A 22,206-nucleotide genomic window follows, 5' to 3' on the forward strand; every position below is an offset into this window, starting at 1 on the left:
AAACTAAGAATCAGGTGACGATGATCGGAATTTTTGATCTGAAATATTTGAGTTGTAGGGGCTTGTCGGGTCTCCTGGTCCTTTCGCCCCTCTTTGCTCCCTCTTTATATATATTTCTAATTTTTCAATCTTATATCTTTGCCTCATTGACAAAATCCGAACCCACATGAAGGTCTCTCCTTATTTTGTACTTTTCTTTTTGATGCAGAGCTTATGGAATATTAAATGAGACACATCATTGGTGTCTTAATGAGGAGCACATACACCTAATCCAACATGGACTTATTTGCGAAAACAGAAATATTACATTCTTGGAACAAGCTAAATCGTACAGAAATATGGCTCAAAATTCATGTTATGGGTATTTTGAGTTTCCGGCAAGTGTTGAATCTGAAATATTTTGGTTAGGATTCGTGCGGAAATTAATTTTGAGAAGTTTAGTGGAGGTTTCGTGGTCTAAATCGAAGAAACGAGTGATTGTTAGTGGTGGAACTGATATTGAGTAATGGAAATTATTGATGTAAAGGGTTAGTGAAAATATTTTGCAAAATAAATGATTGATAATGTAATTTAATATTTTAATTATTAATGTTAAGTGGGTAGTGTAAATAAAAATATTTTAAGGGGTGTTATATGTAAATATTACATAAATTTTGACATTTTCTTAAATAAGAAGCTATTCTTTTTATAATATATATCAGTACTCGTATATAAGTAATTAAGTATAGAAGTATAGATATAGATTATATATTTTATATTTATTTATTTAGATATTTAGTTTAAGAAAATTAGCTAATGAAGTCTAATTGGTCAAAAACACTTAAGGTTTTATCTAAAGTCTTGAGTTCGATTCATATTTATAAATTCAATTTAACAATATATGTTATTCGGATGTTGTCTCATGAAACATTACGCTTTATTCTAAACGATAACGAATATGTATTATTTTTCATTGACTTATTTAACACTTTCTATCTTGAGTTTATTGACTCTTATAACCAAAAACAAAGTTTGTACAAGGTATTGAAAAAAAAAAAACTTTCTTGTGCAACATATATTATTATAATGATTCACATGTGAATGGAAAAAAAATGTGATCCAACACATAATTTAAGATTTTTCAAAGTTCTTACAAAAAAAAATAGGTTCTCAAAATAAGGGTTCCTATATATATAAAACAAAGATAAGCATATTTTATATATTTGTTGGTTTGTGATTAGTTTATGGAATTTTGGCTATACATATAGAAGTGTCTTCTCAACCCCCCATCCCTTGTCTATTTAATAGTTATGTTTGTAGTCCTTTTGGTTTTACGAATTTCCTATTACACCTTCTAAAATTTTGGCTATGTTTTGTATGCAATACTAAGTTCCTATTACACCCTCTAAAAATGAATAAAACAAATACTACACAAAATAGATATTTTGGTAAACTTGGAAAGGAAGACACCTAATCTTCGTAACTAGCAGATACAATCCAAATCTCTCCTTTACCCACTTCTCCATAAACAACATTTGGCCTTCCCAAGTCCAACTCACCCGCTACATTCATTTTCTCTTACTATAATTTCGGTTAAAAAAAAAAATCTAATTATTTACTTACTTTTTACTTGATCTACTTGTGTCCGTTTTATATTATATGTATAATTTACTAATATATATATGTGTGTGTGTGTGAGAGATAAATATTTAGATGTTATATTCCAATTTTAATTTTAGATGAATCTTTTCATCTTTTTCTTTAACATCATCAGATTCTAAAAAAAAATGTCAATTTTTTGTTCATTTGCTTTTTAATTTTTATATATAAAACTATAAAATAAAATTGATTTTAGATGAATTTTTACATCTTTTTCCTTAACATCATCACGTTCTAAATAAAAAATGTCAAATACTTTGGATTCATATATACGATATATCTTACCTTGTGTTAAAGATGGAGTAAAAGGCATTACAAGCCATTCATGTTGTTTTTGCGAAGTAGAAAATGCTATTAACAAAGTTATACTATTGGGACAACGAGTTATGTGCCCTCTCACAAATTTTATCTACTTAACAGAAAATTATTCCATTTACATATATGTTTATGTTTACTTGCACGGTACCCGCGCTATGCAACGGTGGTCGTAGCGGCGACGGTGTGATGGTTGGACGACTGTTGGTGGTGGAGCGGCGGTGAGTTGTGTATATAACTGATGTAAAAGGTTAATGGACATATTTTAAATGATAAAGGACTGATAATGTAATTTAATCATTAATGTTAAGAAGATAGTGTATATGAAAGTATTTTTAAGGGGTGTTAAGTGAAAATATTACATATTTTCAACATTACCAAAAATAAAAAGGGCTATTCTTTTTATAATATAGTATAGATAACTTTATATAATAACTCTTAATACTCACACATTAACTAATGTAACTAACAACAACAATATTATAACACTTTGTAATATATGTTAATTTTCACCGTAATTACTTTTTACGTTCATGTAATATTAAAACAAAACACTATATTAAATCATCGTTGTCGAAGTATCATTATTTGCATTAATATAGTTATTGCTTTGTTCTATGTTGTTCGTATATATATATATACTTTGATTTTATTATTTATATAAGTTATTTTTATGATTGCTATATTTTGTTTTCAAAAATACGAGCTTAAATATTTGTCATAAACGTATTTGTATTACACTAATATTATTATATATTTTTTGTATCCAAAAGTTGGTGTTTGAATAATATGTTTGGTAATAACGCACGAATACCATGACTAGTTATTTATCTAACAACCTTTTAAAGTAATAATTTATTTTATAAATATATTAGTAAATAATATATATATATATATAAAGATAAGCATATTTTATATATTTGTGAGAGAATATATCACTTTTCCTATTAGGATATTTGACGAATATTACATTTCAAGATTTTCATGTACAAAATATCAAAGTTCTATCAAATCAAAAATTGATCAAAATATTGAAAAGAATGTTATCTTCTTAGATTTTGTCATGAGTTAAATCTCACCTCATATCTCGTTAATTATATGATTAAATAATTTAATAATTGACGTATTTGTTATTTGTTGTGACTTACGAGCCTAATAGAAAGAAAAAAAATGAGTGGGTGGGATAGATGTGTGTGAGAAGAAAGGGGTTCATTTTTTTTTATTTTAGTGTGTTTAGTTTGTCATATACAACAATTTTAATAATAAAATAATTTAAAAATAAAAAATAATACGATTAAGGATCATTTCTCCACAAATTATATTATGTGTTTATACATAAACATACAGTATCATTATTATTATTATATAAAATATACCATATTACAACCGTCACATCAACAAATGTAATGAAAATAAATTTAGCACCATGTCAAAAAAACTATGTGGTATGTGCAACATTAATCCATTACCTCTAATCTTAGGTGGGGTTAGAATTTAGATATAGATATATAGATAATAATAGATAATGATATAGAATCATAGATAGATATAAGATATAGAATTATTATTAGTGGACCACTTAACCACTAGTACATGAAACAAATGAGTATGATTTAAACTTAAGATATAAAAAAGTAAAATAAAAGGTCCGCTATATATACTTCCGTATATCTCATTATTCTTCCCCCCTTTCCTTTCCTGCGTAGGGTTTTATAAATTTCACCCTCCCACACACACACACACACACACACACACTTGAACCTATAATATCTAATTGTTACAAATCAATCATACCTTAGAAATGGACACATACGCCTTGCATTTAGCTATGGCGGCACTAGTGGGAGCTTCATTTGTAGCTGTGTCGGCATACTATATGCACCGTAAAACCCTAGACCAACTTCTTGAATTTGCCAAAACCATTGAGAAAGAAAGAGAGGATGGGGATGATCATTACAAGAACTTGAATGGTATCAATCGGAGAAATGGGGTTTATCGAAATAAGGGTTCGACTTCGTTGCCAGACGTCACGTCGATTTCGGGTGGTGGGCATGATGATGATGGTATCCCTGTTGGCTTGCCTAAGCTTCAAACTGTTCAGGAAGGTATAAAAATGCAATCTTTTGTTTTTTCCTTCAAGTGTGTATTTTATTTGTTTTTGCAGGATTTTGATGATGCATATATCGATCTGTTTAAGTCTTTCTCGGATAAACGATCCGTTATTGGCCTGCCATCGACCTTTCCCGAGTGCTGTAAATTGTGTAACATTATGGTTAAATCGGTTTTGTGTTGCATGTCCTCTGCCACTAGGCTAACACTTATTGATTTTGTTACTGATTGAAGTGAAATGTGCTATTTGAATTATGTGTTTTGTATTAATGAAATGATACTCTGTTTGTATAGGCTTAAAATTTTGGTATTGTTAAAGCATAATAATGGTCTTTTCTAATTTGTCTGATATGGTTGTGGGCTTTTGGTTAAAGTTTACTTTTTTATTTAATAAAAAATTTGTTTGGTTATCCTAATTACCTTTTTCTTGTCTTTATGATTGTTCGACTACTTTTAGTCTGTGCACTTGTAAGTTTGTTGACTTGTTTAAACTAAGTGAGTATCACATATTAGATCCAAAAAGAGAGATTTTTAGACATTCATTTCACTCATAGTGACTTCTTTCTCGGTTTTTATTTTATATCTTTAAAGGCTGGATGTTATAGAGTCTTGATGTTTTTTTTATTGCATCTTATACTTGTAAAAACACGCTGGTAAGAATTAGTGTCTTCTTCCTTCGGAGGCAGCTATTGCCATGTGTCCCATATTTTAACTTATTGTAGGTTTGCACTTCAAGTTTTACCCTTTGCCAAGGTCAATGCCAATTTTGTTACCAAGTTTGACAGATTACATTAGCAAAGGAATAAATGGGTTTGGGATAGGTTGGTACTTGTGTTCTAAATGTCATTCTATATTGGTAGTTGATATAATCATTTGTACGTGGGTGCTTATATGTGCGATGCCGACGTGATATTGTATCTTCATTGTTTCAAGTGTAAGGTGTTATCCTGTTTTACTTATAATAGCTTAATTTATTGGCAAGTTCTATTTTGTAGAATCAAGGTTTTCAATGCTTGACTGATCCAATTATTACAGGGAAATCTACTGGCCACACTGGGTTGGCTAAGAGAGCTTCACTCATACTTAGACCGACTTCTCCAAAGTCTCCGGTTGCTAGTGGAAGTGCTTTTGAAGACGTTGAAGGATCTGATGACGATGTTGATGTGACTGACAATGTTAATCCGGATGCTACATACCTTCACACAAATGGGGACACGGTACTCTCTCAATTACCATGCGAGACATATGCAATATTATATGTTCGGTAGATATACAATTTTGTATATAATCTAATTGGACATCACATGTGCAGGGCCCAGAGTGTGCAAATGTTAATGCAAATGGTGAACAGTTGTCCATCACGGCAGCTACTATGATACGCTCACATAGTGTATCTGGTGATCTGCATGGTGTACAACCTGATCCCGTAGCTGCTGATATTCTAAGAAAGGAGCCAGAGCATGAAACTTTTGTACGACTTAAGATCAGTCCGTATGGTAAATATGCCTCTTTTTTCTTTGAATTTATCTACGTGACTACATCCCGTTCGAGAATTATTTATATAATGATTGATTTACTTGGCTGGTTCTTATTAATAGTTTATTCAATTAAATAATGGCTTTGTTGGTTCCAATTTTCCACTATGGTTATTTGCAGAGACACCATCACCTGATGAAGCGGAGGTCTATAGGGCTTTACAGGGTTGCCTTGAAATGCGCGAGTCTTATGTGTTCAGAGAAAGCATTGCTCCATGGGAGAAAGAGGTCATATCTGATCCCAGTACACCGAAGCGCAATCCAAATCCATTTGGTTATGCTCCTGAGATAAAATCTGACGTGAGTTCTCATTGTATGCTTTTCATTCCATTGGAAAATAAATGATGGATTTTGGTCCAATGTTGGCATATGCTATTTTGACACGGGATTCTAATTGTGCCACAGCATTATTTTGAAATGGAAGATGGAGTCGTTCATGTTTATTCGAATAAAGATTGTAAGATCCTATGATTCTCTATGGTTGACCTTATGTTCATAAACATGATAGAAGTTTTCAGTTGGAGTGTCTAATTGTTCTCTTTATCAGCAAAAGAAAAGCTCTTTCCGGTTGCTGATGCAACAACCTTTTTCACCGACTTGCATCACATCCTTAAAGTGATAGCTGCTGGCAATACACGAACGGTATGCCATCACCGTCTTGGTCTCCTGGAACAGGTAGATACTCTTTTATTGATTTTTTTTGTTTATCACGTTTTAAAATTTCTTTTGGTGATAAAGCTATCCTCTGACTTTGACATGCTTCTATATGGTATCCATCCAGAAATTCAACCTTCATTTGATGCTAAATGCGGACAAAGAATTTTTAGCTCAGAAAAGTGCCCCACATCGTGACTTCTATAATGTTCGGAAAGTCGACACTCATGTTCATCATTCTGCATGCATGAATCAGAAACATCTGTTGAGGTTTATAAAATCAAAGTTGAGAAAAGAACCTGATGAGGTAATGTGTTGATCTGATGTTCTTATATAATATCCGATAGTGAACTCTAAAATTTTCATTCTTTGCCTTTTTTTAATCTTCAGGTTGTAATTTTTCGGGATGGAACTTATCTAACATTAAGAGAAGTTTTTGAGAGCTTGGATTTAACTGGGTATGAAACATCATTTTGTATTGCCAATCAAATTAAAGATACCATCTACAGTTCAAATTTCATTAAATCAATCAGTCTAATGGTATATAGAATTCATTGTGCAGTTACGACCTCAATGTTGATCTGTTAGATGTGCATGCAGACAAGAGCACCTTTCATCGTTTTGACAAATTTAATCTCAAGTACAATCCCTGTGGTCAGAGTAGGCTTAGGGAAATCTTCTTGAAGCAAGATAACCTTATCCAGGGTGAGCTTCATCTATTTTAACTTGTGGAATCAGAAACCTAGTACTGTAATTTCATCTATTGTAAATAAATATTCTTTTTGCCAGGCCGCTTCCTTGCGGAGTTGACTAAACAAGTATTCACAGATCTTGAAGCGAGTAAATATCAAGTAAGTTTTGAATTCTGGATCGTATCATGCTTTAGGGGATTTGCATAATTAAATGTCGATTACAAGCGTAACACTTGTTGGCTATCAAACCGAATCTCATCCATCTGTTCAGTGGCAAGATAGTGCTTGTAGTTCTGAGTTTTCTGTTCTTGATGGCTCTTTCTGATTTTAAAAATGCTGCTTCTATAGATGGCTGAATACAGAATATCCATATATGGGCGAAAGCAAAGCGAGTGGGACAATTTGGCAAGTTGGATTGTGAATAATGAACTATACAGTGATAATGTTGTATGGCTTATTCAGGTATTGACTAGAATCAACCACATAATTGGTTCACATGTCGAATGTGGCAATTATATTGACGTTAGCTTGTTGTTTGCTATTACTTTGATATGGTTGCTTTGTTGTTGAAAATGCATGTGCATAGTGACAGAAGCATTACTTTGCTCACTTATGAATCTCATGCTTTGTGCAGTTACCACGCCTTTACAATATATACAAGGAAATGGGTATTGTCACATCATTCCAGACCATCCTTGACAATATTTTCCTTCCTCTCTTCGAGGTTACCGTGGACCCAGCATCACATCCTCAGCTACATGTTTTCTTGAAACAGGTTTGACTCTTAAACTTTCAGTATCTTTTTGCCTGCACATCTGTGCACACTTCAAAGCTACATGTCAATTTTTGTAGAAAACCAAGTTTCAGCAAAATCGCTCTCCCTATCGACGGTCGGGTCGTATATGATATTCTTACTATTGTTGCTTCCAATGTTCTAATATATGCCATTTTGTAGTACCATAATGCAGTGTTATTCAAAATTGTAGGTGGTAGGATTGGATTTGGTGGATGATGAGAGCAAGCCCGAAAGACGCCCTACAAAGCACATGCCAACGCCGGCTCAATGGACTAATATATTCAACCCTGCCTTCTCATACTATGTATACTATTGTTATGCCAACCTCTATACCCTAAACAAGGCAAGTATCCCTAGGCACAACTTCATATCACTTTTCTAAACTGTCAAATACATGCTAATATAAAATTAATGGATTCTGAGTTTGTTGATGTTTTCTCACAGCTCCGTGAATCAAAAGGCATGACTACCATCAGATTTCGACCTCATTGTGGGGAGGTATGCATTGCAGACCCCTTAAGCTTTATTCTATAAATGATTGTAAACATTATGAATTCTGTATTTGACCAGGCTGGTGACATTGACCATCTTGCTGCTGCATTTCTTACGACTCATAACATTGCACATGGGATCAACCTGAGAAAGTCTCCTGTACTTCAGTACTTGTACTACCTTTCTCAGGTAACACGAGCATCTCTTGCTGTACTGGTTGATTTTGTGAGACCTGTTTTGTAGTATATCTAATGGTCCTTTGGTTACTTTTTGATTAGATTGGTCTTGCTATGTCTCCTCTGAGCAACAACTCCTTATTTCTTGATTATCACCGGAACCCTTTCCCAACATTTTTCCTACGTGGCCTTAACGTTTCCCTATCTACTGACGATCCATTACAAATCCATCTAACAAAGGAGCCATTGGTGGAGGAGTACAGCATTGCAGCTTCTGTAAGCATTCACTTTCTATTTCCGTTAAAGCGCGTATTTAATAGAGGTGGCTGTTTCGACCCATTTAGTTGTTGATCGGTAAATCTTGGTTTTAGCTTACATGGTTGAAATCGCTCAAACATGTGAGTTACAGGAAGTATGCATTCAATGCATTCAACTTTTTAAATGGTTGTATTTAAAGATTGAAGTTATTACTATAATACTAGCACTATCGTTTTTTAATCATAGTCAACAGAAGAATTACTCAGGGATGTCCTAAAATGGACAAAAAAGAAAAAAAAAGGTTTTGGCACGTTAACTTAACAAGACTAGACACATTTTATCTGTCATAAAATGACTCACTTTTGCCTTAACCTTGTCGCCCTGTTACTCAACCCACTTATGTTTGTGCATCTAGTGTTTGATATTATTAGAAGGTGATAGAATAACATCAGTTTTTTACAGGTATGGAAATTAAGTGCCTGTGATCTCTGTGAGATTGCGCGTAATTCTGTATACCAGTCGGGTTTTTCACATGTTCTGAAGGTACATATTTCATGCTTTGAGCTATGATTTTATTTTAAAAAATAGCTTTTTTCTTGTGGTTCTGCATAAGTATATCTGGACAGCATGTAATTATTAACCTTTTTTTTCAGTCTCATTGGATAGGCCAGGAGTACTACAAGAGAGGACCAGATGGAAATGATATTCGCAAGACAAATGTACCACATATCCGACTTGAATTTCGTGATATGGTATGTACTTAACTTGCATAATCTTTTCTGTGAGTTCGTTATGGGTACGATTTGGAACTTACCTAAATAACACAAGATTTGTGAAGATTACTTTACTCAAATATATTATATAGATATCTGTGCATCAAGATAGTAGTTTATGAGATTAAAATGCATATTAAACCTCTATAAATTATCCTTGTCATCATGATCTTTCAGATGGTACTTCCGGCAAGTAATGTTCTCTATCCAGCCATTAATGGTCTTAGACATTGTTATCTGAATTAACTTATGATAACTGTCACAGATCTGGAGAGAGGAAATGCAGCAGATTTATTTAGGGAAGGCACGCCTGCCTGAATACATCGAGACTTAGCTTCATTGATGTGGTTCCACCATTTGTGGGTTATGTGAGTTATTTATACTTTTTTATACTTCGTTTTTGTCTGATACGTCTGGGTGATTTTCAACACATCCAGCATTAATATACCTCTTTGTTAAATAAAAACACCATCTTGCAAAAAAATTAAATCAGTAATTTTAAATATGTAAAAAAAAGAATAGCACCTCATCGTTGTCTGTAAATTAGACATGACTTGCAACATATTTGAGTGGTGCCCCTTTTGGCCAACTTTAGTGACATGACCTGTTGCAAACAAAACCCAAATTGACCCAGATACAGGTGGGTCAGAATTACCTTGTCCAGATTCTTTTGAACGGAAATATTTACTCGTCTTCCCCTTTTCAATCAGCGGCAGCTAGTTACGGGATTTTGTTACTGCTGTTTCCGTGGCCCACTTTTGGTGACATCATGGCACTCTTGAGTCTTGACTATTGTAGGGATCTGAAACTTGGCATACTGCTAATTCCTAAAGCTTAAGAGCTACTGTGGATCAACACCAGAGTTCAGTGAAAGCTTTAGGTCAACTTGGGCTCATCATGTAAGTGTAAATTATAAGAGGTCTTCACAACCTGAAATATAAAGCTAATAGCAAGAAAATCACAAGACGATCTTTGCTGCGGCTTTCAGGGATATAGTAGCCAACGGATAGAATAAACGAAGTATCTGTTTCAAGATGCTTGATGAGTTTCTTAGTTTTGCTGTGCAATGAAAATGTTGGGATTTTGTTATCATTTTTTCTTCTTTCAGCCACACATTTCTAAATATGCTTATTACAGCTGAATTTTGTATGCTTGTAAAACTAATAGTGGGGTTGCAATGTCATGAATGGCTTCACAAAATGATAGCATCTATGAATCATAACTTGATAATTTATATTTACATATTTGGTTACATTTATTGGTTTTTTACTTTTTAGGCACCATGTGTCATTTTTCACCAGAGTAAAGCTGTTTCTCATGATGAGAGGGAAGTTCTGTGTGGAGTTAAGATAGGAGTTTCATCTCTCATTTGGGAAGGCTTATCAAATACCCTATCCGTCCCATTTTAATTGTCCCATTTTGATTGGTCAAATTTTTTTTCTTCTGACTTTGACCGTAAATATCTTTGTTTGCGTTATATATTAGCTGGCAAAAGTTATATCAATGAAAAGTGGATTTAAAACTCGATCAATTCATATATGTTACATCAAGTGTTATATAACGCAAACAAAAATATTTACAATCAAAGTTGAAAGAAAAAGACTCAAAAAGTCAAAATAAGACACTTAGTTGAGGACAGAGGGAGTAGTTTTATTTGGGAGATAGCCTTTACATGACTCCTAACGTTTTTTATGTCAAAGCATGTTACTTTTAAAAGCTCATAATGTTTCCAAAGCTATTAAAAGAAAAACGAAAACCTTCAAGATGCTTTACAACTGGTCCCAGTTAATAAATCGTGAAAGACATCTGTTGTCTCAGTGCCATGTCGTCATGGAACGGATTCGAACCTGCGGCAATCTTCCATAAAAGTCCACATTAATGTCAACTGATTGTTTTCGAGGAAGCACTCGCTGCCAATTGAGCTAAGCACACCCGCGCTAAACAATTCAAATCTTATTCTCATTTGTAACATTTTGTTATTTCTTCCTCTCATTATGTTACACTTGCGGGAAAGTTTTAGAAAAACCAGCACAACTTTCCTTCAAAAATCTTTCCAATTATCTCAAAAATAACTCAACATCAAACAATCTTTGTACATTTCTCGTTTCCTTTGAAGTCATTTATATAAAACTAGCAGCAAAGACCTTTCTCATTTCCTTTTAAGTCATTTATGTAATACTAGCAGCAAAGTAACATAGAATGTCAAAAAGATACATCTAGCAAAGAAACCAGAATGAGTTTTAACATGGTGACATAATGTCACATCTTTGATAACATCAAAACAAAAGCAAACAAAGCCATATCACTTGAACTAGCAACAATCTCAAGTCTCGCTCAGATGAAACAACTAAAACACCTCAACTTCAAAGGTGACATATCTTGATTTCCTAATATACAATACAAATGTCATACTGGAGCGATCGAAATGACTCTAGAATTTAATCAGCAATCAGCCATCAGTCCCTGGACTGCAACACACAAAAACAAAAGAGACATTTTAATAAAATGCCAACATTGATGTTTAATGAAAGTAAAACAGCATCCCACCTGAAAGTCACGGGACATTTCCTTCACCTGCTCAGCAATTTGTTGCCGCTTTTTTGCAGCTGCAGAAACCAGATATGGTGAAACATGAAGATTAAAAATGGCACGATTACCATTTAATAGGTTATAAAACAAATAATCCCTAGGTACAAGAGGTGGGGGCGAGAGTACCCAAAAGTTGTTCTTGGCAGCTAACTTTCTATGAAAAATAGTTAAAATGTTGGTTGTTATCAATTGTCATAATGGGTATTGTTGGCAAAAGCCTTTAGAAAATTGTTAATGGTGACTTAAAAGTACAAAAAATATAACTATTTGGATAATCCATCTGCTCTTCAAAATGATTTAGGATCCCATCTGCACGAAAATAAACTTTGGACAACTTTCAAATAGTTTGGCCTGCTTCCCTCAAAGCTTACTTTTTAAAAATTTGTATACAACTGATTATACAGGTGCTGACTTAATAGACAATAGAATATGTATCCTTACCTGTTTTTGATATATCTTCCAATGACTTTGAAGTCCTGACAGCAAACTTTTGAAATGTCCGGCTGGGAAATCACATATCATGATCAAAGAAGCTGTTGTCAGCTTACTATAGTAAATATATCTTTAAGAAAAAGATCACACAACTGCAAGCAGTATATACACTGACTAAACACTATTACACTATGTAGCTATATATGAGGTCTTCACTTACGGGACCAAAGAAACTCTGTTATCGTAGAACGAAAACTGTAATTCAGGAGCATGAGCCTTCAAAATATTGTTCCTGAGATGGCCCAATTACTGAACAACCATAGGCTTGTCTCTCAAAATTTAATAGCCATAAACAAAAACGAAATATAACTATCTAAAATAACTTCCTTTATTCCGTGTTTGTTAGATAGCAACAGAGTGCAGAAAAATAACAAAAACACTGGCCATCAAAATGGTGCAGCTCATCTAACAGTGCAGCTTAATACTTATTTGCCATATACCGATTCATAAGAAAACTGAAATGGGATGAAAAATCCATCTGGCGTATAATTTCTCTGCAATATTAAGATATGACTCTGTCCCTAACACGGTTTATTCTAGCCAAAAAAGTCATGTACAACTTCCATATCCAAATTTGCAGTAGGGTATATTGATTATTTCTCCTTGACAGTTGGCCCAACTAATCGACATAAACGAAAGAAACAAAATACATGTCATAAAGGGTCCGTCCATAACCCGCAAAGATCAATAGCCCTTATTTGATGATACTTACCAATCCTAATAACTTACTCACACTAGCTGAAAAATAACTATTCTACTCAAACATGGCTGGCCAGTCTCTGAAAGTTGAATAGCCATAAGCCCATTAACAAACACAAAACTTAATCGTCTAAAAAAGTTTCCCCGAAATTTATAAACGACAGCACGAACAAACAATAACAAAAAAAGACATCAGCCATAAACTATCCAGCTAAAAATTTAAGCTTATTTGTTTGTGAAATCTAAAAGCATCATCATAGAGTGCAGAATATCAAAAAGGTACAAAATTTCATTTTAAAACATAAGTTTTTCAGCTTATTTATACAGCATCGATACAGATATATATACATACAGATAAAAATAGATAGATAGATATAGTTATGAAAAATAGATAATAATAATAATAATAACCTGTTGGCAAGGCCATCAACGAGGACTTCATTAACAACGTAAGATATAACTCTCTGCACGAAATTCCCTCCCGCCATTTCTGTCACAAATTTCAAAGTATATTATTCATGAAGCCTAGTATTTTCTGAATGGAATAATAAATATATTATATGACGAAAAGAAATAAAAATTAATATTGATGATTGAATAATGGGAAAAATAAAAGGGTAACTAATGATGTTTAATTTATTATGAAATACCTGAGATTTCAGATGCCCTAATTTGTTAATTGAAGGTGATGATGTTTGTGTGTGTGAGAGAGAGAGAAAGAAGGAAGGGGCGATCAGTTAGTTAGTTTGATATAGGTGATGATGCGGGTTTGGGTTCTCTTTGGGCCCGTTTTTCTTGGGAAACAAGGTATTTGACTTTTTTGTTTTGTTAAATTCAATTGTTTGAAATGTTTACATGAGTCCATTAAATACTTTTTACTCGGACTAAAAGATATGAATTTTCGACAACATCCGGAGTGAGACATGTTTCGGCAATTTTTCGACATAGAATGTCCTGGAACGCTCTTCACACTGCCCTCGAGGCCATTTGGGAGAAAGAATGAATTGTTGGTTTTTTGGACCACGTTATCTAAGCGAAAAATAAAAGAAAAGCTTTCTTTTAACGCCTCACTTCAGGATATAAGAAGGGAAAACCCCTAAGTAACTAGACTGCCACGTGACATAATATGTCTTAAGAGAAGCATTATATTAAGGACAGTAGGGCACCGTTCTAAAAACAATTATATTAAAGTCACGCTTCTATCATTAAGTATAAAGACTATTACTAAGTATTAGGGATGAGTGAGAAGACCGAAATCCCAAAATCGAACCGATACCGGTACCGAAATTCGGTACCGATGGGGATTCGGTTTCAGTTTCAGTATCAGTATTTAATTTGAGATTTCCTAATTATCTACTTTCTTTCAAATCAACGATTATTAGAAGAATTATTCATGACATTCGTTAATGACCCCTCGATAATTTTAGTTTTTCGTTTAAAAAGAAAATGTTTTACAATCCAAAATTAATGACCCAACAATAATAATACTAGCATTTTGCAGCTGTATTGCTAACTTTGATAGTTGTGATTTCTAAATGTTTTATTAAAGTGTTCAAAACATATAAAGGTAATAAAAGAAAACTAAATAGACAATATGTCAGTATAGATTAAAGTATTTGTTGGTTTAAAAAAAAAGAATTTTCAGCTACATAACTTTTTTATATAAAACAAAAACTATGTAAGAAAAACATAGTTTGTTGTTAAAATATTCTACAAAAATTATGTTGAAAAAGCCAAAAATGGTTACTACTTTGTCAACCACCTAATCAATTATGTTCTACAAAATTACAAACCAAATAACTTGACGCAACTATGATATTGAGAAAGTTGACAAGTTACCCTTTTCATTCCATTTTAATTTTTAATGCATTCGAATATCGTATGTATCATCGGTATTATTATTTTCGTAACTGTTTCGAATCCCCGTACTCATCCTCTTCATCATATCCAAAAATTACTCTTATAATTAAGCCATTTCCAAAAGAAAAAAAAGAAAGAAAGAAAACATTAAATTAGAAATAACAACAAAGCAAGAAAACATTAAATTCACCCTTCCTTCCTTGGAATTGGTTCATTTTCAATCCCTCTGTTTCTCATTTCTTCGTTAATAATTGAAAATAATTAATTAAATACAAAAAATAAAATAGAAATGGAAAGGAATACGGATTATTCATCAGGAAAAAACCATTTTAAGGTATACAATGAGCTTGAATTACATGAATACAAGGATAAATTCAGAATCAGATCACTTCACTTTCCAGATTCAGGCTTTTATATCTCTCGTTCCGATGGCACCTTCCACGGTTTGCTCTCTCCCTTCCTTCCTTTTTAAAATTTTTTTTCTTCATATAAATATATTTTCTTAGCTTACTATACCATTAGTTGCTGATATGAATATAGTTTTATCTAGAAATTTGATGTGTTTCAACAGGTGAGGTCAATATCGAACCCGGTGCCACAAAGGTTTATACCATATATGGAGTTGCTGGAACTATTCGCTTACTTGCAGGTCGGCATATCATTATCATATACGTGTCGTGCTTTTTTATTGAATTATAATATAATAGGCACACAGCTATTGAATACTCTAAGTTGTGTAAAACGACTTAGTTTAGTTCTCGTTTACGGAAATTTGATGTTAGTGTTATGTAGTAGCTATGTAATCGTAAAGTTCAGCTCTTGCTAAATAAGTGCGATAAAACTTTTAATCATCGGCATCCCTTTTTGTCACACATCCAAATCCAGTCTGCATACGTGGTCAATTATTAAGCTTATACTAGAAGATTGCAGACCCAAACTATAAAAGTATTGTCAAACTAGCTGGCACTTCGGGTGAAGAACGTGTGAATAAGTCATCATATCTTTGTTTTTGGTGGGATTTCATATTACAGAATCAAAATTTTACATATTAAGAAAACACTTTTTTGAAATACCTAAATGGCGCATGTAATCTTCAACTGGCCCCTTGTAACTTCTTCCTTTTTTTTGGTATTTGTATAGGAACATACTTATTGGTCATAACTTCTCGCAAGGAGGTCGGGGCGTATCTTGGTTATCCTGTCTTTCGGGTTATGTCTATGAAGTTCTTATCTTGTAATGGAGATTTAAGAAACCTAACTAATCAGCAAGTAAGATCCAATTCCTCGATAAGCTGTTCCATCCAGAAACAGGGCACTTTCTGCAGTTCCAGATTTTAATTGTTTCATGAATCTATGTTTGTGCAGAAAAAAGATGAGGCTTACTTCCAGACATTGTTGAGAGTCGTGGAGGATACTCCTGGCTTGTACTATTCCTACGAAACTGATATTACATTAAAGTATATTTTTCTTTTCGTATGATGAGTTCCTATAATTTGATTTGCTTATCTATGGGACGTTGGTGTTTGATACTGATGCTAAGCTTATATTTTTTAGCCAATCATTCTAAAGAAACGTAATGTCTTACAGCTTGCAGAGAAGATATAAGATGGCTGATGGGTGGATGAGTAAACCAATTTGGAAGCAGGTACATTCACACCATTATGAAGTTATTATTTTATACGCAGTCTTGTGATATGAACTACTCCATAGCCTTCATATATCTTGCATCATGGTTTTTAATGATAAATAACCCCTATTCTTGAGGACTCTTGAAAAGCTTCCGTAATTGTGTTTCAGGCCGACCCACGGTTCGTTTGGAACAGGAGTATCTTAGAGGATCTAATTGAAAATAAGGTTAGGCATTACTATTGAAAGAAACCATGTGATTATATCTGTATCTTTCCACAATTGTTCATATATACATTTTTTTAGATGATATTTTAAATTTTAATTGTTGCAATATAATCTTCTCTGATAAGTTCATATTTCTTTCCACAGCTTGATGAGTTCATTGTACCCCTTTTACAAGGAAATATCCTTTTCAGTTGTCTGAGCGATATAATATATAGATGATTTAAAAGACAAAACTGTTTTTAGATTTTGAACTATCTATGATGCTTTCTTTAACTGAGGATTAAGCTTCCAGATGGGTCAGCTAAAGTTGAACAATTTAACATCCACGATTACATTAATTTCAAGGCGGTGCACAAGGCGTCTTGGTAGGTCATGATGAATACTACTGATTCTTGGATTGAAGACAATCTCATTTGTATTGTCAGTAATTTAATATACCCATTATGGATTAGGTACTAGAATGTGGAGACGTGGAGCTAATCTAGAAGGGGATGTGGCTAACTTCATTGAAACGGAACAATTGCTCGAGTATGACGGATTTAAGTCGTCATTTTTGCAGGTAAATTACTTTCAGGAAGAATCGGGGCGTGAGATATTTTCTGTCGGTTATGTGCTAAGCTTCAAATTATTGTTTGTTTCACTCTCTTTTATCTCCAACAATTTCCATCGTTTGAATATCTAATCCTACTACTTCTGCATGTTTGTTGATTCTATAATGCAGAATCTGTTTTTATTTACCCTAAAGTTAAGATGGGAGCATATTCGATATTCCACTACACTGAAGAACATTAAACCTCTTAAAAGACATTTTGAGGATATTATATTGTCTGATTAGTAAAGTTACTTTCTGATTTCAGGTTCGGGGATCAATTCCACTTCTGTGGGAACAAATTGTTGATTTGAGTTATAAACCCCATCTTGCTGTTATCGAGCATAAAGATACGGTATGGAGTTCTGTCATGACATAGTTTTATATCAGTTCATGAATTATTCAATCAGAGTATGATATGATTTGTCTAAATTGTATACTATTTTATGCATGATCTACATTTAGATGAGCAGTTACTTAAAATTGCATGTTTGGTCAATTGCCTGCAGCCCATGGTTGTGAAACGCCACTTTCGTGATCTTTTGCAGAGATACGGAGATACTATTGCTGTTGACTTAACTGATAAGGTAAGAGCTTGCCAAAACATTATAAAATATAGGCATTGTAATATTATTCTATATAATGGCTTGCAGACTTCAGTCCACATATGAATAACCAACTTTTTGAGTGACTCTTTACATCCTATAAGTATGTATCATATGCTGGGTTCTCACATCTCAGCAATTATGGTATTCTTGTTTGTTATTGTCTTATATGCAGAGCGGCAACGAGGGCCATTTAAACCTAGCTTTTGCCACCGAAATGGAAAAGCTGCCAGATGTTAGGTATATATTGTTTACATTCTCGACCCAATCTATTTCATTTACGTAAAAAGGGAAATGTACGAATATAATACATATCCGCAAGGTAAGTTCATTTCTTGTTAGATTTAGGCTAATACTAGATTTTCAACCATATCATTACAAAGTTATGTTCAAGGTATGCGCTAATTTAACAACAAAAGGGTTACACTAAGTTATGCATGTGCTTACCGAGCAGATCATTTAGGTCCAACCCTAATGGTAAAGGAAAGATGACGTTCCATTACTCATGATGATGATGTACTACATATCAAAATTGGGATAATATCATATAACATTGATATAATTAGGATTTTCTAAGTTTGTAAGTTGCAGAATACATGTGATTGCAGTTTTAATTTAAGTTTATTAATTGATTCAGATATGTTTCATTTGACTTCCATCATTGTTGTGGCAACTCTAATTTTGATGGTCTGAAACTTCTTTACGATGAAATAGCTGACGACTTCAAAAAACAGGGGTATTAGCAAACCTTGACTATTATTTAGAAGTTATACTGAAATAGTTTCCTTAAGTGGAGCTATGATGGTTTTCCATAATACCACTTGTAATATTCACTGTTCCAGTTGAGCAGATACTTCCTCCAAACCCCAGAAGGCGAGTTACTAGCAGAGCAGAAAGGAATAGTTCGATCCAACTGCATTGATTGCCTTGATCGAACAAATGTTACCCAGGTTCAACAACAGCTTTTTGCTTTACTCGGTTATTCATAGAAAATTATACTTTCTAATGATTGCAACATGTTTGGTCGATTTACCAGTAAATGGGTTGATTCAGGTTATGTTAGACTTCTAGCATGTAAAATAGGTAAAATGAAAAAGTAGAGTTTTTTAAATCATGTTTCCGATACAACTAATCATATAAAAAAATCTAATAGTTCTAGACCTAAAAGTGATTTGGGTCAGTCAGACATGACCAGACCCAACAAAAAATTGACCAATTTGACTTGTTATCCAACCCTTCCGACAAGCCCATTTTGGAACTCGCAAGATCTATCATTCTGAATGATTGTTTATTCTAAATGACAATAGTTTAGTCTAATTTGCTTGACGTTAGACTCTTCATGCCCTAAAATGAAAAACGTTTCTCGTTACACCTCATTGCAGAGCTATCTTGCACGAATATCTTTGAATCAACAATTGCAGCGGATCTGTGCATTGACATCATCAGAAAGCATCTGTACATTTACAGAGGATGAAGATCTTGAGATATTCAGGAATTGTATGGCCTAAGAGTATTATCTTCTCGACACATTTTTTTTATAAACGAGTCAATTCAGGTTATGCTTTTATCATTGGTAGGTATAATAAAAATATAATATAGCTAAAAGAAAATGAGTTGAAAATCGTCCAGAACATGTTGTTTTAACACGTATAAAACCTTTTGTATAACTATTTTTCAAAAGTTAAGCTGTCATTGAAGCAATATCATTTGTGTAATCATAGATGACACCTCAATACTTGTATCAAAAGTTTTTGGACCGCGTATTTCGGATGAACCCAATCCGGCCCAATTTTATGATTACCAAAACAATACCCATTTTGACTTGTGCAATCTGCCACATCTAGTTGTGTGGTTATTTTCAAGTTAAAAATGTGTTCCCCTCTCATATTTTCCAAACTTCTTGATAGTGTGGGTAAATCAAGGTGACGAGATCAGCCGTGAGTATTCTGGAACCAATGCTTTGAAAGGGGACATTGTCAGGTGATATCAAACGACAAATTTGAGATACTCTAATACTTTTGTTTTCTTTTTGTTGATGCACTTGATCAAATGAATTTTGCAGATATGGAAAACAAACTGTTTCTGGATTAATCAAAGATGGGATAAGTGCCCTTTCGAGATATTATTTGAATAATTTTCAAGATGGAGTTCGACAGGCAAGTTTCTTTATAACAAATTTGGCCTTCAGTTGGTGCCGAAGTTGCCACTTCCTAGTTGTGTTCATCTTTTCCCTGAGTATTACTCTTATGTTCTTTCAGGACGCTATAGACCTCATTTGTGGCAATTATATTGTCAGTGGAAACAGTCCTTCCCCATTCCAGCTTAACAAATTTGAATCACGCACTGTGAGTATTCATAGCCTCATAGCTATGTCTAGATTATATCTTTTATACGATTATTCAGTTAACAGTCATTAATTGATTACGATGCAACTATGAACTCATCGATCATTATTAGCGGTAGCTAAGTTGTTGTGTTTGGGTGATGAGTCAAGATAAGTAATTTGTTCGGGTTTACTCTAAACTTAATTGCCCAAAACCTTCTTTTTTTTTCTTTGTAGAAAATTGGAGTGTCAAATATAATAACACTTTAATGATAATCTATTGGATAAATAAATGTAGAAATAAGATACCTTCAGCATCTTTTTATTTGTTTGCACCCATATGACATTTTTCTTTTTAGTTTATCTGATTCGCCTGTTAACATAACATAAATCGACCCATTTATAACTAAATGTGCTAAAATTTTCACCTCTAATAATTATATTTTTTAGAGAGCTCTCATTTCATGGTTTTCTTGAAAGTAAACCTAATCTTTGACTAGACACGTTTTATTTTCTTGGGAACAATTTAACTTTGGATCATTTTACTGCTAACTTGGAACATTGTATCTTTTTGCAATCATCAATCTCATCAACCACTACAATTTGGTTATATGCAGTTGTTTCCTGTGGCATCAGCTTTATTGATAGGAGGGTTGACGGTAACATCTATCACTCTTAATCGAGGTATTGTATGATTTACATTTTATTGAACTTTGAATCCCTATTTCGTAAAATTTTCAAATAAAATCATGCTTTGAATACTCACATAAGTTTTTGATATGGCAAAGTAACAACATCAATGAGGATTTAATCATTTAAAATCCGGGTCTAACTTGGTCCTCTTATAACTTAATTTGAGGACTTCATCATTTTCAGTTTATGTATAGACTTCTAAAACCAGATTTTCCAAGACGCTATTAATCCGATTTGATGAATATACTTGAACAGCAAAGCATATCCATTCACGATCTCCTACAACCAGTTTTGTTGTAGCTGATTAGCTGATTATTTTACCATGATTATGCCGTGTAAATCAAATCATTACTTTCAAAATGTACTTCCAAACACCCCTTAGTATCGAGTATTTGTTGTAAAATTTATGGAGTTGTTGAGTTGGTTGTATGTGGATCTCACATCAATGGCTTCATTGTGTGTATTTGTTGTCCTTAAATTGCAGCAGGACAAAATGCCCAGAGTGTGATATCTTCGGTAATATGTGTGGGTGCAACTGCTGGAATGATGGCTCTAGTAAAATCAAATGGAAGACAAATCTGTTCTAGGCCTCGCTTGTGTGGCCTTTTGTAATCAAGTGATCCTGGTCTCGTATTTAAACGAGACATCTTTGCTAAAATGGTATTATGACTTCGTAGATGTGTCCTCTAGGTGGCAATGATAATCATTTTTCTCAATTAATAATAAGTGGCTATACATTGAAACAATAAACATATTGAAACGGTTGTAAATAACTGAATTTGTAGGTTTTCATTCTCGGACTTCTGGGTCAGCGGTTCGCACTGATTTTGCAGTGTGAAAAATTTGTTGATTAGATTTACTGTATATAGTTTTCTTTAACATATATATATATATATATATATATATATATATATATATATATATATATATATATATATATATATTCTATCTTAGTTATTATTTTCTGAATTTCTGTTATCTTATACCGTCATTGTACAGATTTCCTTTTTTAGGTTCCGCTCGAACTAATGAATTGCCAAGAGGCTCTGAGTTCTATATAAATAT

The 22,206-nt window shown here is 33.3% G+C and overlaps 3 protein-coding genes across 7 annotated transcripts; 2 read left to right on the forward strand and 1 right to left on the reverse strand.

The window, feature by feature from the left end:
* The first annotated feature begins 3,654 nt into the window (after nucleotides 1-3,654).
* On the forward strand, nucleotides 3,655-10,690 carry LOC122607066 (AMP deaminase-like). Its single transcript, XM_043779985.1, has 20 exons — nucleotides 3,655-4,058; nucleotides 5,098-5,279; nucleotides 5,375-5,558; nucleotides 5,719-5,897; nucleotides 6,003-6,054; nucleotides 6,145-6,272; nucleotides 6,379-6,558; nucleotides 6,642-6,709; nucleotides 6,814-6,956; nucleotides 7,041-7,102; nucleotides 7,292-7,405; nucleotides 7,578-7,718; nucleotides 7,930-8,082; nucleotides 8,184-8,237; nucleotides 8,310-8,420; nucleotides 8,510-8,683; nucleotides 9,128-9,208; nucleotides 9,319-9,417; nucleotides 9,704-9,806; nucleotides 10,149-10,690. The coding sequence occupies exons 1-19, from the start codon at nucleotides 3,755-3,757 to the stop codon at nucleotides 9,770-9,772; spliced, it is 2,478 nt and encodes an 825-aa protein (XP_043635920.1). The 5' UTR covers nucleotides 3,655-3,754; the 3' UTR covers nucleotides 9,773-9,806; nucleotides 10,149-10,690.
* Nucleotides 10,691-11,672: 982 nt separating this feature from the next.
* Nucleotides 11,673-14,068, reverse strand: LOC122607854. 2 transcript variants are annotated; one of them, XM_043780920.1, is made up of 6 exons: nucleotides 13,869-14,068; nucleotides 13,630-13,708; nucleotides 12,680-12,751; nucleotides 12,469-12,530; nucleotides 11,986-12,044; nucleotides 11,673-11,906 (listed from the first exon to the last, which is right to left on the reverse strand). In XM_043780920.1, the coding sequence occupies exons 2-6, from the start codon at nucleotides 13,704-13,706 to the stop codon at nucleotides 11,895-11,897; spliced, it is 282 nt and encodes a 93-aa protein (XP_043636855.1). In that variant the 5' UTR covers nucleotides 13,707-13,708; nucleotides 13,869-14,068; the 3' UTR covers nucleotides 11,673-11,894. The 2 variants fall into 2 exon arrangements, with proteins under 2 accessions (XP_043636855.1, XP_043636856.1); XM_043780921.1 differs by lacking the exon at nucleotides 12,680-12,751 and having other exon boundaries at nucleotides 13,869-14,055.
* A 1,125-nt stretch (nucleotides 14,069-15,193) lies between these two features.
* On the forward strand, nucleotides 15,194-22,110 carry LOC122607221 (phosphoinositide phosphatase SAC8). Of its 4 annotated transcripts, none has more exons than XM_043780153.1 (20): nucleotides 15,224-15,521; nucleotides 15,650-15,727; nucleotides 16,219-16,346; nucleotides 16,443-16,534; nucleotides 16,665-16,722; nucleotides 16,875-16,931; nucleotides 17,076-17,109; nucleotides 17,216-17,296; nucleotides 17,384-17,490; nucleotides 17,789-17,875; nucleotides 18,030-18,107; nucleotides 18,301-18,365; nucleotides 18,763-18,861; nucleotides 18,976-19,075; nucleotides 19,508-19,622; nucleotides 20,033-20,105; nucleotides 20,188-20,281; nucleotides 20,384-20,470; nucleotides 21,066-21,132; nucleotides 21,629-22,110. In XM_043780153.1, the coding sequence occupies exons 1-20, from the start codon at nucleotides 15,368-15,370 to the stop codon at nucleotides 21,751-21,753; spliced, it is 1,779 nt and encodes a 592-aa protein (XP_043636088.1). In that variant the 5' UTR covers nucleotides 15,224-15,367; the 3' UTR covers nucleotides 21,754-22,110. The 4 variants fall into 4 exon arrangements, with proteins under 4 accessions (XP_043636091.1, XP_043636089.1, XP_043636088.1 ...); XM_043780152.1 differs by having other exon boundaries at nucleotides 15,229-15,521; nucleotides 21,626-22,110; XM_043780154.1 differs by lacking the exons at nucleotides 20,188-20,281; nucleotides 20,384-20,470; nucleotides 21,066-21,132; nucleotides 21,629-22,110 and having other exon boundaries at nucleotides 15,202-15,521; nucleotides 19,508-19,635.
* The last annotated feature ends 96 nt before the right edge of the window (nucleotides 22,111-22,206 follow it).

The sequence above is a fragment of the Erigeron canadensis genome, chromosome 7, assembly GCF_010389155.1.
Source record: "Erigeron canadensis isolate Cc75 chromosome 7, C_canadensis_v1, whole genome shotgun sequence".
Taxonomy (NCBI): domain Eukaryota; kingdom Viridiplantae; phylum Streptophyta; class Magnoliopsida; order Asterales; family Asteraceae; genus Erigeron; species Erigeron canadensis.